General features: G+C 50.1%; 1 protein-coding gene across 1 annotated transcript; it reads right to left on the bottom strand.

Annotated features, from left to right (window-relative positions):
• Positions 1-7,967: 7,967 nt before the first annotated feature.
• TDGF1 (teratocarcinoma-derived growth factor 1) lies at positions 7,968-11,571 on the bottom strand. The gene is made up of 6 exons (XM_029918679.1): positions 11,450-11,571; positions 10,642-10,697; positions 10,418-10,555; positions 9,885-9,999; positions 9,678-9,787; positions 7,968-8,511 (listed from the first exon to the last, which is right to left on the bottom strand). The coding sequence occupies exons 1-6, from the start codon at positions 11,482-11,484 to the stop codon at positions 8,396-8,398; spliced, it is 570 nt and encodes a 189-aa protein (XP_029774539.1). The 5' UTR covers positions 11,485-11,571; the 3' UTR covers positions 7,968-8,395.
• Positions 11,572-12,362: the final 791 nt, after the last annotated feature.

Raw genomic sequence — 12,362 nt, 5'->3', positions numbered from 1 at the left:
GTCCTCACCGAGGGGAACCCCCACCCAGTCCAAGCGGATAGCCCACAGTCAGGAGCTGAGTTCAGGGAAGGAGTGACTGGAGTCAGTGCACCACCCGCCTGGTTGACAGGAGACAGGCCTGGTCCTCACCTTCCCCCCAGAGAAGAACAAGCCCCGCCCCCACCTGCCCCGGGGGCACTGGCTTTGACAGGTGCAAACGCTGTTTTTAGGCAAGAGCGACAGAACATGAGATACCCCTGAAGTAGGGAAATCTTCTATCGGTTTTTAGTCCAAAAATTTCCCGAGGTGAGGGCCGGCCACAGGAGAGCCCACGGGTCAGCCACAGCCACGTCAGATGTCCTGCGGTGGAGCCCAGCGAACCGGCGCTGGGCACCCGACGGGCTGCCCAGAGGGGCTGAACCCAAGTCACCGAACACAGCTGAGTGTGTGTCGAACTCTGAAACATGTAACTAACATAACTGCAAAAGAATAAATAAATAAAGGGAAGGAAAAAGAAAGAATAAACTTGCTTAATAACCCAATTATTATGAGAATCTAATCTGCCTATTTTCTTTTTAAAAAATTTTTAATGTTTATTTATTTTTGAGGTGGGGGGCAGAGAGAGGAGACACAGAATCTTCAAGGCAGGCTCCAGGCTCTGAGCTGTCAGCACAAAGCCAGATGTGGGGCTCGAACTCATGAACCGTGAGATCATGACCTGAAGTCTGACACTTAACCAACTGAGCCACCCGGGTGCCCCAAATCTGCCTATTTTCTAGAGCCATTGCTTTGGAACCAGGGCACGGGTTCAATGCCACCCGGTGAGTTGGTGGGGGGTGTTCAGCACTGACGTAGGAGAAAGGCAGTGGAGAAGTGGTTGGAAGAGGCTTACGGGGAAGCACTGTGCTTGGACCTGCCCTGGACTTCCTTTCAAAACAGTTGCTGGGCATCACTTACACACCCACAACGCACCCCAGGAGACCACGATGACCAGCTCGCTCAGGCCCTCGTTCTGCCTTCGGGCCAGGAGCTCAGGCCGTTCGGCGCTTGCGAGCACTGGGTGAGGCTGAGGCTTGTTTTTAGGCCGGCGGAGTCCAAACCCACTGTGCTGGGCAGAAGACCAACGTCCAGCGGGCCAGCTCTTGGCAGCTTGAGAAGGTGTGTCTGCGGTTCCCTGCTCTCCTCCATCTCTTTAAAGACCCTGCTTTCTTTCTACTCCTTTTCCCAGCAGAGGCCCGACCAAGAAGGAGGGCTCTCTGCCTGAGTGCCAGGAAGGGCTTGCTCCTTCAGTAAAAGTCTCCTGAGCTAATGCGTGCCCTCCGGCAGCATGTATGAATGAGTGGATGTATGTGTGCATATAGTGACCTGTTTATGGTTCTGGAACTTCTTTCGGCCATTTCTTTTTTTTTAATGTTTATTTATTTTTGAGAGAGAGAGCACGCACGCACAAGCAGAGGAGGGGCAGAGAGGGAAAGAGACACAGAATCCGAAGCAGGCTCCAGGCTCTGAGCTGTCAGCACAGAGCCCCAATGCAGGGCTTGAACTTACAAACCATGAGATCACGACCTGAGCCAAAGTCGGACGCTTAACAGACTGAGGCACCCACGCTCCCCTTCTTTTGGCCATCTCTAGTGGGTGGTGAAGACAACTCACTTCCCAGGGAGGGTGCCCGCCCCAGTGAGGCGCAGAAGCCAGGGGAAGAGCCACATCCCTTTCAAAAAACGTCAACCAACTGCCCACCAGGCAGTTTCTAGGAAGGAGGCTGGGGACCTGGAACTAGGGGGTCGGTGGGAGGAGGGTCGGAGCAGGTCCAAATCTTCCCAGTAGGTAGGTGTGATGTGCGCTCTCTGCAGAGGGCGCACAAGGCCACTGTAGTTCTCCTAAGAAGCCATATAGTGCACAGCTGAATTCAGAACTAGCTCAAGAGCTGCTCAGAGTGACCTTGGCCCGGAAGAGGATGGGCTTCCCCGAATCTCCCAGGCTGGAGGGAAGGGCAGGGGGCGGGGAGTCAGGCAGGAAGGAGGAGGGCACAGCATAGTTGCTTCCTGTTTGGGGCTTTTAGGAGCTCACAGAATTGCAAATCTATGGGTCATTATTCCCCTTTGTGGACTTAACCTCCTCCTTCCCCTGCCCAGAGAGGGAGATGTCTTTTTTTTTTAATTTTAAAAAATGTTTTATTTAGTTTTGAGACAGAGAGAGAGACAGAGCATGAGCAGGGAGGGGCAGAGAGAGAGGGAGATACAGAATTTGAAGCAAGCTCCAGGTTCTGAGCCGTCAGCACAGAGCCGGATGCGGGGCTCGAACCCACGAACGTGAGATCGTGACCTGAGCCGAAGTTGGAGGCTTAACCGACTGAGCCACCCAGGTGCCCCAAGAGGGAGATGTCTTGGACTTGGGTGGTAAAGCCCTTGGGGAGATTGCACCTGGGCAGACTGAGTCTGGCTAGGTGGTGTTCGCTGTCGGCCACTTGGAGTGGGGAGAGAAGGGAAGGGTCCCCTGGCAGCAGATGTATTTGTGCAGCTTGTGGTCCCTGAGATCCTCTGGAGAGGGAAATACCTTTTACCCAAATACCTCCAAGTACTAGGGAGAATCCAATGTCTGGCTCTTCACAAAACCTAATGAGATTTGGGTTTTCTTTTTCATGGCATCAGTTTTGTTTTGATGGGCTAGCCTGGTGAATCCAAAAGTCAATATTTTTTGAAGATAAAAATCCTATAATAATGATTGTCAAATTTTCTGATTGACATTGACTACGTGCCGATTCATCTAGTCTGTAGTCCCTTTCTTCCTTTTTTCCTTCCTTCCTTCCTTCCTTCCTTCCTTCCTTCCTTCCTTCCTTCCTTCCTTCCTTCCTCTCTTTCTTTCCATTTAAAAAAGAGACTGAATGATTTGGGATTAGGTAATTTCTCACTTTGAATTGCCAGTGTTGGTCTCCACTATGTAGAGGGTTCCTGTAGGGAACAGAGTGGGAGGGGGATCAGGGGGGAGGGGGATCGGTGCACAGTTAATCACATCATGCACTCAGCGGAAGAAATAACTGTGTCTCTTAGAGGTGCTGTACCACTTAAGAGAAGAATGTGAGCTCCCCGTTCTGCATTCATTTCTCCATGTATCTTTTTTCTTTTTCCAGATGAGGGTTGACCTAGCAGACGATGCTGGCCAAGTGGGCCCAGAAACTCCGGGACTCCGGAGGCTCCCAGAGCTGGGGAAAGTACCAGGCCATGTGAGGACACCCTTGGCCAAATGGCACTCTGCATGGTTCTTCCTTTCTTTGTCATCTTCCCCCCAAGGTGGGATGGAGCAGATGGTGTCAGGAAGTGCTGATTGTCTTATAAAGTATAACTGCTGCTGAGAAAGGGAAGGGTAAGGAAGGGCTCCCTGCTTGCCTTCCTTCCCCTCTTCTTTTCCTCCCTCCTCCCTCCCTTTCTTCTTCTGTCCTTTCTTGCTCTGTCCACAGCTCTCTGGAGCAGCTCTATGTCCCCGCGGCTGGCACACAGGTGCTGAGGATACTCAGGGACCAGTGTGGGGGGCGATAGATGTGAAAACAAATCAGCGTGGTGGAATGCGCTGGAATGTCTGAGAGGCCCGTAGTGGCAGGGGTTCAGCCCCCTGCAGAGGTGGGGTGGGGGTGGGTGAGAGAGGAAAATTGGGAGGGGGTTGGGAAGCTCTAGACCACATCTCACCTCCCAGAGGCATGACACTGAGATTACACAGGGCCAGCTCCTGGAGGAGCTCAGGAGGTGGGGGTGGGGGGTGGGTGTTGCATTTTGAAAGTTCATGACCACTTCTGAAGGCTTATCAAAAATCTATGCCAGCTTTTAGAATATGCAATTTATTCTTGCTGGGCTCCTTGAGCAGCCCATGAGGTTGTTAGTTCTGGGATGGCCAGTGGGGCCCAGGACGTTTTCCTGTTGTGCAGAAGGGGTTACCTCTACTGATTACACCGGGGTTCAAACCAGTTGCCTCCTGACTTATCTGTCACACTTACTATGGCTGGCACCCTTCTGGAAGCTTCTTCCACCTTGAAGTCTTCTCAGGGGTTGCTGCTTCTCCCTCCACCTGGTCCTTAGATGCTCCTCAGGGCTTCCCTTGGCCCTGCCCTTGGCCCTTTCCTTAGCAAAGAGCTGGTGGCCGTGCCTCACCTTGTCCTTGAGCTGCTCTTCAGTGTCCTTGGCTCTAGTTGCCTTCCCAGGGCCTTCCCTTTCTCTCCTGTTAAGCTTCCTTACTAAACAGGGTTAGTGTTCTTTCATGCCTTTTTTATTTTAAGCTTCAAAGGAATACATGCGTCTAGTTTGCAAAATCGGTGCAGCTGAATACTCTTCCAACGCTGGTGCAACATAGGGCCAAAGGATTCTGTTAGTTTTGGAAACTTTTTAAAGTGAAGCTTAAAAAAATAAAAAAACCCAGCACCTGGTGATTCAGTCTGTTAAGCGTCTGACCTCAGCTCAGGTCATGATCTCACAGTTCCTGAGCTCGAGCCCAGCATGGGGCTTTCAGCTGTCAGCACAGAGCCCGCTTTGGATCCTCTGTCCCATTCTGCCTCTGCCCCTTCCCAACTTATGCTCTCTCTCTCAAAATAAATAAATAAACTAAAAAAAAAAAGCAACCCAAGGCCACACAGTGAGGCCTCATGTATCTGTGTTGTCTGAAGTCACCTGGAGGCCCCCCGTAACCCCGGCTCTGAGAGGCTGTGTTTCTGCTGCCCCTTTAATAGCCTAGTGAAGAAAGAGATGAGAATTGGCACTCTTGCCGGGGTGGGGGGCACTCAGGACGGAGGGGGTCTTCTCGCAGGAAAAGTGTGGAGTCATCAGACTCCATGAATTCCCTGTCCTCTTTTCTTCTTGTTTTGTTTCTGGTTGTTTTAGGGCTTCGTTGCAGGGACAGAGGGATCCCTAGAGGAGTGTACTGGCTAATAATTGGGACTAGCTCACCGTCCCTGATGAATGTCTCAGCTGTGAGAAGGAGTAAGGAAATGACCCATCTATTGTTGAATGATTATTTGCTGAATATCGCCAGCGAAGTCCTGAGGTGACATGAAAATAACATGAGTCAGTAAGATCAATAATTATGGACCACTGGACTTATAAGTAAGGAAGAGCTCAGGCGCCTGGGTGGCTAGGTCGGTTAAGCATCTGACTTCGGCTCAGGTCATGATCTCACGGTTGGTGGGTTCAAGTCCCATGCCGGGCTCTGTGCTGACAGCTTGGAGCCTGAAGTCTGCTTTGGATTCTGTGTCTCTGTCTCTCTGCTCCTCCCCTGCTTGTACTCTGTCTCTCTTTCTCTCTCTTAAAAAAAAATTAAGTAGGGAAAAGCCAATTATTTACAGTTACTGAAGCAGCTAGACTGACTCAGTGTTGAGTGGGTGCATCTGGAGAAGGCAGTGGGGTGTGGGAAGGCAGGATTCCCTGGGGTATGAATCAGAAAGGAGTGTTGGCTCATAGCTGTGTCTTACTGGGAATTGCCTTTGAAGGGAACCACCTAGAACCAGGAGATGCTTCCTCCCCAGGACAGAACACCTAACAGTAGGCTGCCGTGGGGGGTCCAAAGCCCAGGTGATTCACTGGGCCACGTCTTGGTCTTCCCTACCCAACTAGATGGTCAGTGGGCAAATACCGAAGCCACAGGCAAGAAGGGCATGGAGGTCAGGGACAAAGGTCAAGTCCCTCCACCAGGTGAGCCCCATAATGCAGCAGCTGTGCTAGCCCAGGGCAAGGGGATGTAGAATGGGCGGGGAAGGAAGTAGAGGGCTGCGTTAATCAGCTGTGCACCTGAGCTTGGAGACTGCAGTCTGTTCCACTAGTCCTTCTCTTTCCGTTCCCCCAGGACCAGTCGGAATCCTGGAGGAAATGGCATCAACAGCACCAGGGGCTGGTTGCGATGGATGCCTGGATTCCCTCCTCAGGACCACGAAGGACTCCTATTCCCCCAGATGCTGGGCGCATTGCCTGGAACTGCCCTCATCACGTGGGCACTTGGCTTTGAAAAGCCTGTATGGTTTTTGAAGGTAGATTCTAGTCTTTTGTATCCCCGGGAGCACCATTCCCCTAAACGTACATCTGGTTCATGATTTTAGATGGCTACGGGTGAACGCTATGATTCATTATGACTGCTTTTGAATTTCAAGACTTGTGTAAATTATCCAGGACTGCACAATTCCCTCCTGGTAGAAGACCTGTGATATTCCTCAGACACTTCCGGGTATCCAAGAACAAAGGAAAGGGGTTTAAGTGTTGGCCGTGCTGATGTGGGAAACTAAGGCAAGTGAAAAATGAAATTCCCTTTCAATGAAATTCATTCTTAATGAAAGTGACCTCCCTCCAGGAGCTTCGCTGCCTCCACTTTCCTGGGGGCAAAAGAGAATCTTGGCTTCACATTATCCTGATCCCTCATGATCTGTAAGTCTACTTTAACATATAAAAATTTCTTTGGGAACTTCCTTTATCTCAACTCCCTCAAGCTATATGCTGGGAATCACACTCCAAGCTTATGGTTGCCTGATAAACATCTGAAGGGTCTCATGACTGAGGTTTTACTAAAAGTAGTAAATGGTGTTTTCCTAACACCTAGCCTCAAAGGCCTGGAAACCTTGCTTCCAAAATACCTTAGAGACTGACTCTACCCCTAACCGCCTCCCAGCTTGAGGGTATCTGATCAGTTACCCGTCACAGCCCTGGTGCAGCACTTCCTGCCCACGGGGCCTGTCCCTGTGCTTTAATAAAATCACTTTTTTGCACTAGAGACGTCTTCAAGAATATTTTCTTGGTCATCGGTTCTGGACCCCACCACCACCCCAAATCCCCATCAGTGGGGATGGTTGCCTAGCAGTGTGAGAGTACTGAATGCCACTGAATTTTGCAATTAAAAATGGTCGAGATGCTAACTTTTATGTTATATATATTTTAAAAAAGGAGTTACTATAAAAAATGATAAAAGAATGATGTGGCTCAGAACGAGGTGGCACGTGACACCCAAGTTTGGGAGACACTGTCCCAGCGTCACCTGCATGTGGTTACAGGTTATTTGCATGCAAGTGAGAAGCCTTTTTCAATATTCTGAAGTTGCCTTTTTTTTTTTTTTTTTTTAATTTCCACTTCTGGGCAAAAACGCTCTGGTAAACAAGCAGGAAGAAAGAGGATTGTGACCTTTGTCGAGAACTTCTGTGGTGTAAGGACTCGCCCAGGTGCACGGACTGGGACACCGGGTCCCTTGGCCATCATGTGGCTCGACTACCCTTCCACACCGGACAGCTCACCCCCATGCTGAGGTCTCTGGGGTGCCCTGGGCAGCTTCCTGCACACCCCATTTCATCTTCCAGCCATTGGGCACTGCAAAGAAAGAAATATCCACCCCTTTGGGATTTTGTATCTGCAAGGGCATCAAGGTCGAGAAGCGTGAGTTGGGGACCAGGCAGTCCCTAAACAGTGGAAGCCAGTGTCCTTCACAGCACAGCACACACAGCAAAGCCAGAAACAACACTGGGTCTGAGCCCTTGGCTCAATTTTGAGTGTGAAGTAGTCACAGCGTTCCCCGTGAAAGCAGATGCAGCACTCCATCGCTGTGGACAACACAGAAGTGTGGAGGGAAAAAAACCCCACCACCGCAAAGCACCTGTCAGCACCACTTAGAAATAAGCACGCTTCACCTTTTGGTCCGCAGATTTCCCATGTTTACTGGGCATACTCACACACACGATGTATTTGGAAAATGGGTTTTGCAATACATTTACAGGTGGTTTTACCACCTGGTTTGTGACTAAATACATATATTGTGAACATTTTCTTTTTACAACAGTTAAAATACTTGCCAAGTATAGAGAAAACGTAATTTATTATTATTATTTTTAAATGTTTATTTATTTTTGAGAGGGAGAGACAGAGCACAAGCAGGGGAGGGGCAGGGAGGGAGACACAGAATCTGAAGCCGGCTCTAGGCTCTGAGCTGTCAGCACTGAGCCCCAAGGGGGGGGCTTGAAACCACAAATTGTGAGATCATGACCTGAGCCAAGGCTGGACACTCAACCAACTGAGCCACCCAGGTGCCTCTAAAGATAAGCTCTTGATTGATTTTGACCAACTCTCCTCCTCAGTTTAGCCTCGGTTCCACATTAGGAGTGGCCTTCAATAATCTGAAGATAGAATTAATTGTTTAAAGCACAATAAGAAGAAACCTTTGGTAGAGAAACATGTATCAAGAAACAGAACTTGGCCACAACGTAGGTATGGCTGGCTTTTTTAAAAGAAGTTTTTTGGAGAGGAGAGGGAAGAGGAAAGTAGTTGGGACTTTAAGAAAATGTTAGGGACCGTGATGAAAATCCATCCGCCATTTCAAGGCAACTAACAAATGATCATCTTCCAGTTAAGACATTAGAGCGACAGCCTTTACGGGTTACGGAAAATATCACAGAAGCCAGTGTCCGTTAACAGTAACTCTGTATAGCAAGGCAGATGCCAGCTAGTGAAAAAGTGATGGCTGAAGACAGTGTTAGTTCTGGAGTCCTGGAAACCAGAAAGTGCTCATCCACCACGTGGCCATCTGGAAGGTAAGGACACTTAATCATTAAAGGAAATCCCTCAGGAGTTGATCCTGCACACGTAGCATATCTACATTGGTCAAATATCAGTTGGGACCCCCCGTCTGACGAGTACAGTGTGCTTCTGGGACGAGGGGCACCGATTATGTGGAACTGAGACTCCCCTGAGAGACCTTCATTCACCACAAGTCGACATGGGTTTCCTGTTGACTTGGTTCTCCCTGGACACGGGCTCTCCCACCTGGAAATGTACCCTAGCCGGTGACAATGGCAGGGACGCAGCAGAACTTGGTCAGGTAGGTGTTGATGATAAGGAGACAGTACATTTTGGGCAAGTTCCAGGAAAAAACTATGGCCTCCATCCATCCATGCTCACCAAACGCCTATCTCAGGCCTGCATCCGGAACGTAAATGGAAAAGCCCCAATCCCCATCTGGGTCGGAGTTCCCATCTTGCACTCAAGGGAAGCCTTTGCCTTCATTTCATTTCTGGACTTGACCATTTGCAGTTTCTAACATCTACATGGCCAAAATATGGGAGGCCTCTGAACTTGGGTGCACCTAGAAATCTGACTCAGGTCAGGGCGAGGAGAGAACCTTCTCAACTCTTGCTCTCCCCTGGGCCCCTACCCTTCTTGTTACTGTTTTCCTCAAATCAGGACAAATCAGCAAGACACGGTTGAGACCATTCACCAGGAGATCCATGCCGAGGACTTTGAGGATCCCTGAGGTTCCCGGGCAGCAAGAGTGAGGCCGAGCCTCTGGTGGAATTGAAGGGCATGAACTGGAGTCGGGCGGGCACTCACTGAGTTGTCTGCCCGGAGCTTGCCTGGGTCTCCCTGCCCGCAGGAAGGGGACATGGAGGGCACCTCTTGGTGTTTAAGAGGCCAAGCTGTTGCTTGCTTACTTTTCTCAGTAGAAGCCCACATACTATAATGTCCAACAGGCTTGAAATAACCGTCCACCTCGAAGGTGACATTTCTGAGGCAGTAAGTATAAATAGAAAGGACGCACACGTGCCCACCCCATCTGGGGTCCTCGATGCTTTCCACAAGCAGCACTTGGGCTGCTAGGATCTAGCAAGCCATGAGGTAAGAGGAGAGACCCTGTTAACCAGATAGCCACAGGCAACTAACTTGAAAAGGCAAGAGAAGGGATTATGTGCTCACCACACCCCGGCAGAAATGTCTGAGGAAAGCAGTGAAGCCGGCCACGCCAGCATTTGCACATGGAGCATCGCTTGGGCAACCAGGTGCCATGGGGCACGGACTCACAGTTCCTGAAAAGGAACAGAATAGGTGAGGCATGTGGGCTTTCCCCCTCACCTCTTTCCCCCTCCATGCCCACCACCCCCACCCCTTTAATGGCTTGCTTACTCTTTGCGTGAATCATGCTCACAGTTCCGGCCATAGAAGGACGGCGGGCAGGCACAGAAGGACCCCAGCATGCAGGTTCCCCCGTTCAGACAGCAGGTTTTGTTTAGCTCCTTACCTGGAAGGTAAGAAGGGGGCTGAGAGGATGGGGGAACTGAAAAGCTGAGGTCCTGGAAAAGCAAAGGGTAATACAGGGCTTGGTATCCCCAGTGCCTGGAGATGTCTAAACATTGTGACTCTTACAACATACGACTCTGCTTTTTTTGATGTTACTTTGCTATTTGCACCTCTGAGCAGAGAAAGCTTTTTTTTCGTGCTCAGGCCAGGGGTGGTTCCCAGAGAATCTGGGGGAAACCGAGTCCCAGGGAGGTGAAGCATACACTGTTGGTCTGGTCTCCAGAGTCGAGACCAGTCCGACCATCCGCCCGGCTCCAGAATCAGGTGGCCGCTCAGGAGAAAGAGCGTCAGAAAGATAGAAAGCACGGAGGACAGGGACAGGGCCAGCACCCTGCATATCTAAGGCAGGTAGGTCTTACTGTCCTGGATTCCCAGGGCCGACACCAGCTGCAAAGATCGATGACGAATGGCAGGCTCCTCCCGGGACCGAATGCCGTCATCTCTTAAGGCGGGGTCTTCCTGAGAGGGACGTGCAAGTTCACGGGGGTGGCCCAACCCTGAAGGACAAAATCAGCTTGGCGGTGACCGTATTTCCGACCTCGTGAAAATTGCTACTGATCAAAATAACAAATCGTCCCCTCACCGGCTGTGACGAATTCCAGTTCAAATGCTTTGGAAATGACCACGATCAAAATCACACTGGGAAGCGGAAATCAAACAGCCATTAGCAAAACAAAGCAGATCAAACTCGTCGCGTTAATACCTGGGCTTTCTCAACACAAGGACAAGACCGCAGAGCACTGGGGAGAAGCCAGAGAGCACCAGCTTTGCTTCTCTTTCCTTTCTGGTTAAAAGGCTAATTCACAAAACAGTATAAAGAAGGATGGGACTAAAAGCCGCCTAAAAGCCAATTCTTTCCAATACGTATTATGACTTTTTAGGCTCGGTCCTCAGACACATAATCTTAAGTAGGTGAAAATCTCTTGGCTTTGATTTCACGCATGATGCTGTAACACTGTGTAATTGACGAATCACATCTCACAAACCATTTCATTTAAACCAGTCACTTGGAAGACTCTAAGGTTTAAACAAATCCCCCCACCCCATCGTTCTTCAGGGTTTTGCAAATATTGAATCCGTCTGTGACTTTCAACTTCTCAGAAGCGGAGTTTCATGGGGTTGTGACACTGATCTTTCTTACACAGGAGAGGAAAGCCCTAGTCATTTCAGCACCATTACCCCGACTGAAAATGCTCAAAGCCAACAGCAACGCTGGATGGAACTCTTAAGTGTGAAGTTCCAGATCTCTCGGGAAAAACTGCATCACCCCTGGCAGCTGTTTTAAGGTTTGCGCAGGATGAAGTCAAACGACCCAGAGGCGGCGCAGACCATTATTCCTGAAGCTGGTAAGCTCTAGGGATCAAAAGTTCACATTCAAGATGGGTTCATACCTGCACGAGAAGCGATCCATCTTCCTGCGGTCCATAGCTCCTAACACGTTAGGGGGGGCAATGTTAGCATGGCTTTAATTCCGTCGTTGCTAACACACCTAAAGGAAAACCCTGATTTCCTGAAGTGAAAACAGGAGTTTAGAAAGAAGGGTATCCTGGAGGAGAAGGACACTTGGCGGAGAAAGAAGTTCTTAGGAGAAGCAGGAGCCAGGACGTCCGGTCCTGAGGAATGCTTTGACCTAAGCCAGGTGTCAGCCTGGCTGGGGACTCTCCTTCCTCAACAACAACACAGGGCGCCAGGGAGGGCCCTCAGGTGGGCGTGGAGGCGGAGACCCAAGCCCATTACCATGGTAACCTCTGCGGGGCAGAGGTAGGAGGCGGCGAAGCCTAGGGACAAAGGAAAAGGTGGGGTCTTATAAGCTGCTTAACTAGCCCTTCTGTCTCTATACTTGGTTGCCATTTAAAAATATCAGATTTACTCTTAAAAACAACAACAACAACAACAAATCAATTATTCTGTCCAGTGGGAGATTCCAGATTGGAGTGGTGGGGAGTGATGGCTTTAATCAGGAAACCCTAAACACCTTGGACGGGCTCTCAAGGAGCTTGGCATTTAATTGTCAAATTTCACCTGAAACCTGCTTTCATCTTTGTTCCCCCCCCCACCCCGCAAAAAGGTGTGTTGAGCGCAGTGCTTTGCCCTGGCCATACTCAGGTGGCCGAGTTGGGTGAGTCTCCACCAGCGGGTGGAGAAAGGCTAAGAAGCCCTCCAAGCGGGAAGTTCAGTGTCGCCAGGGGTCCCTGGGGGTTCTTGACCCCCTGCGGTGAGTGTAAATTCCGGGCAGCTAGAATGGTGAGTGGCATCTCCACCTGACTCCCTGTGACACTAGAGATAACCCCCCACCCCAATTCC

Source organism: Suricata suricatta, chromosome 12 (assembly GCF_006229205.1).
Source record: "Suricata suricatta isolate VVHF042 chromosome 12, meerkat_22Aug2017_6uvM2_HiC, whole genome shotgun sequence".
Lineage (NCBI taxonomy): Eukaryota > Metazoa > Chordata > Mammalia > Carnivora > Herpestidae > Suricata > Suricata suricatta.
The sequence above is the reverse complement of the archived record's forward strand: the minus strand, read 5'-3'. Positions and strand labels throughout refer to the sequence as shown.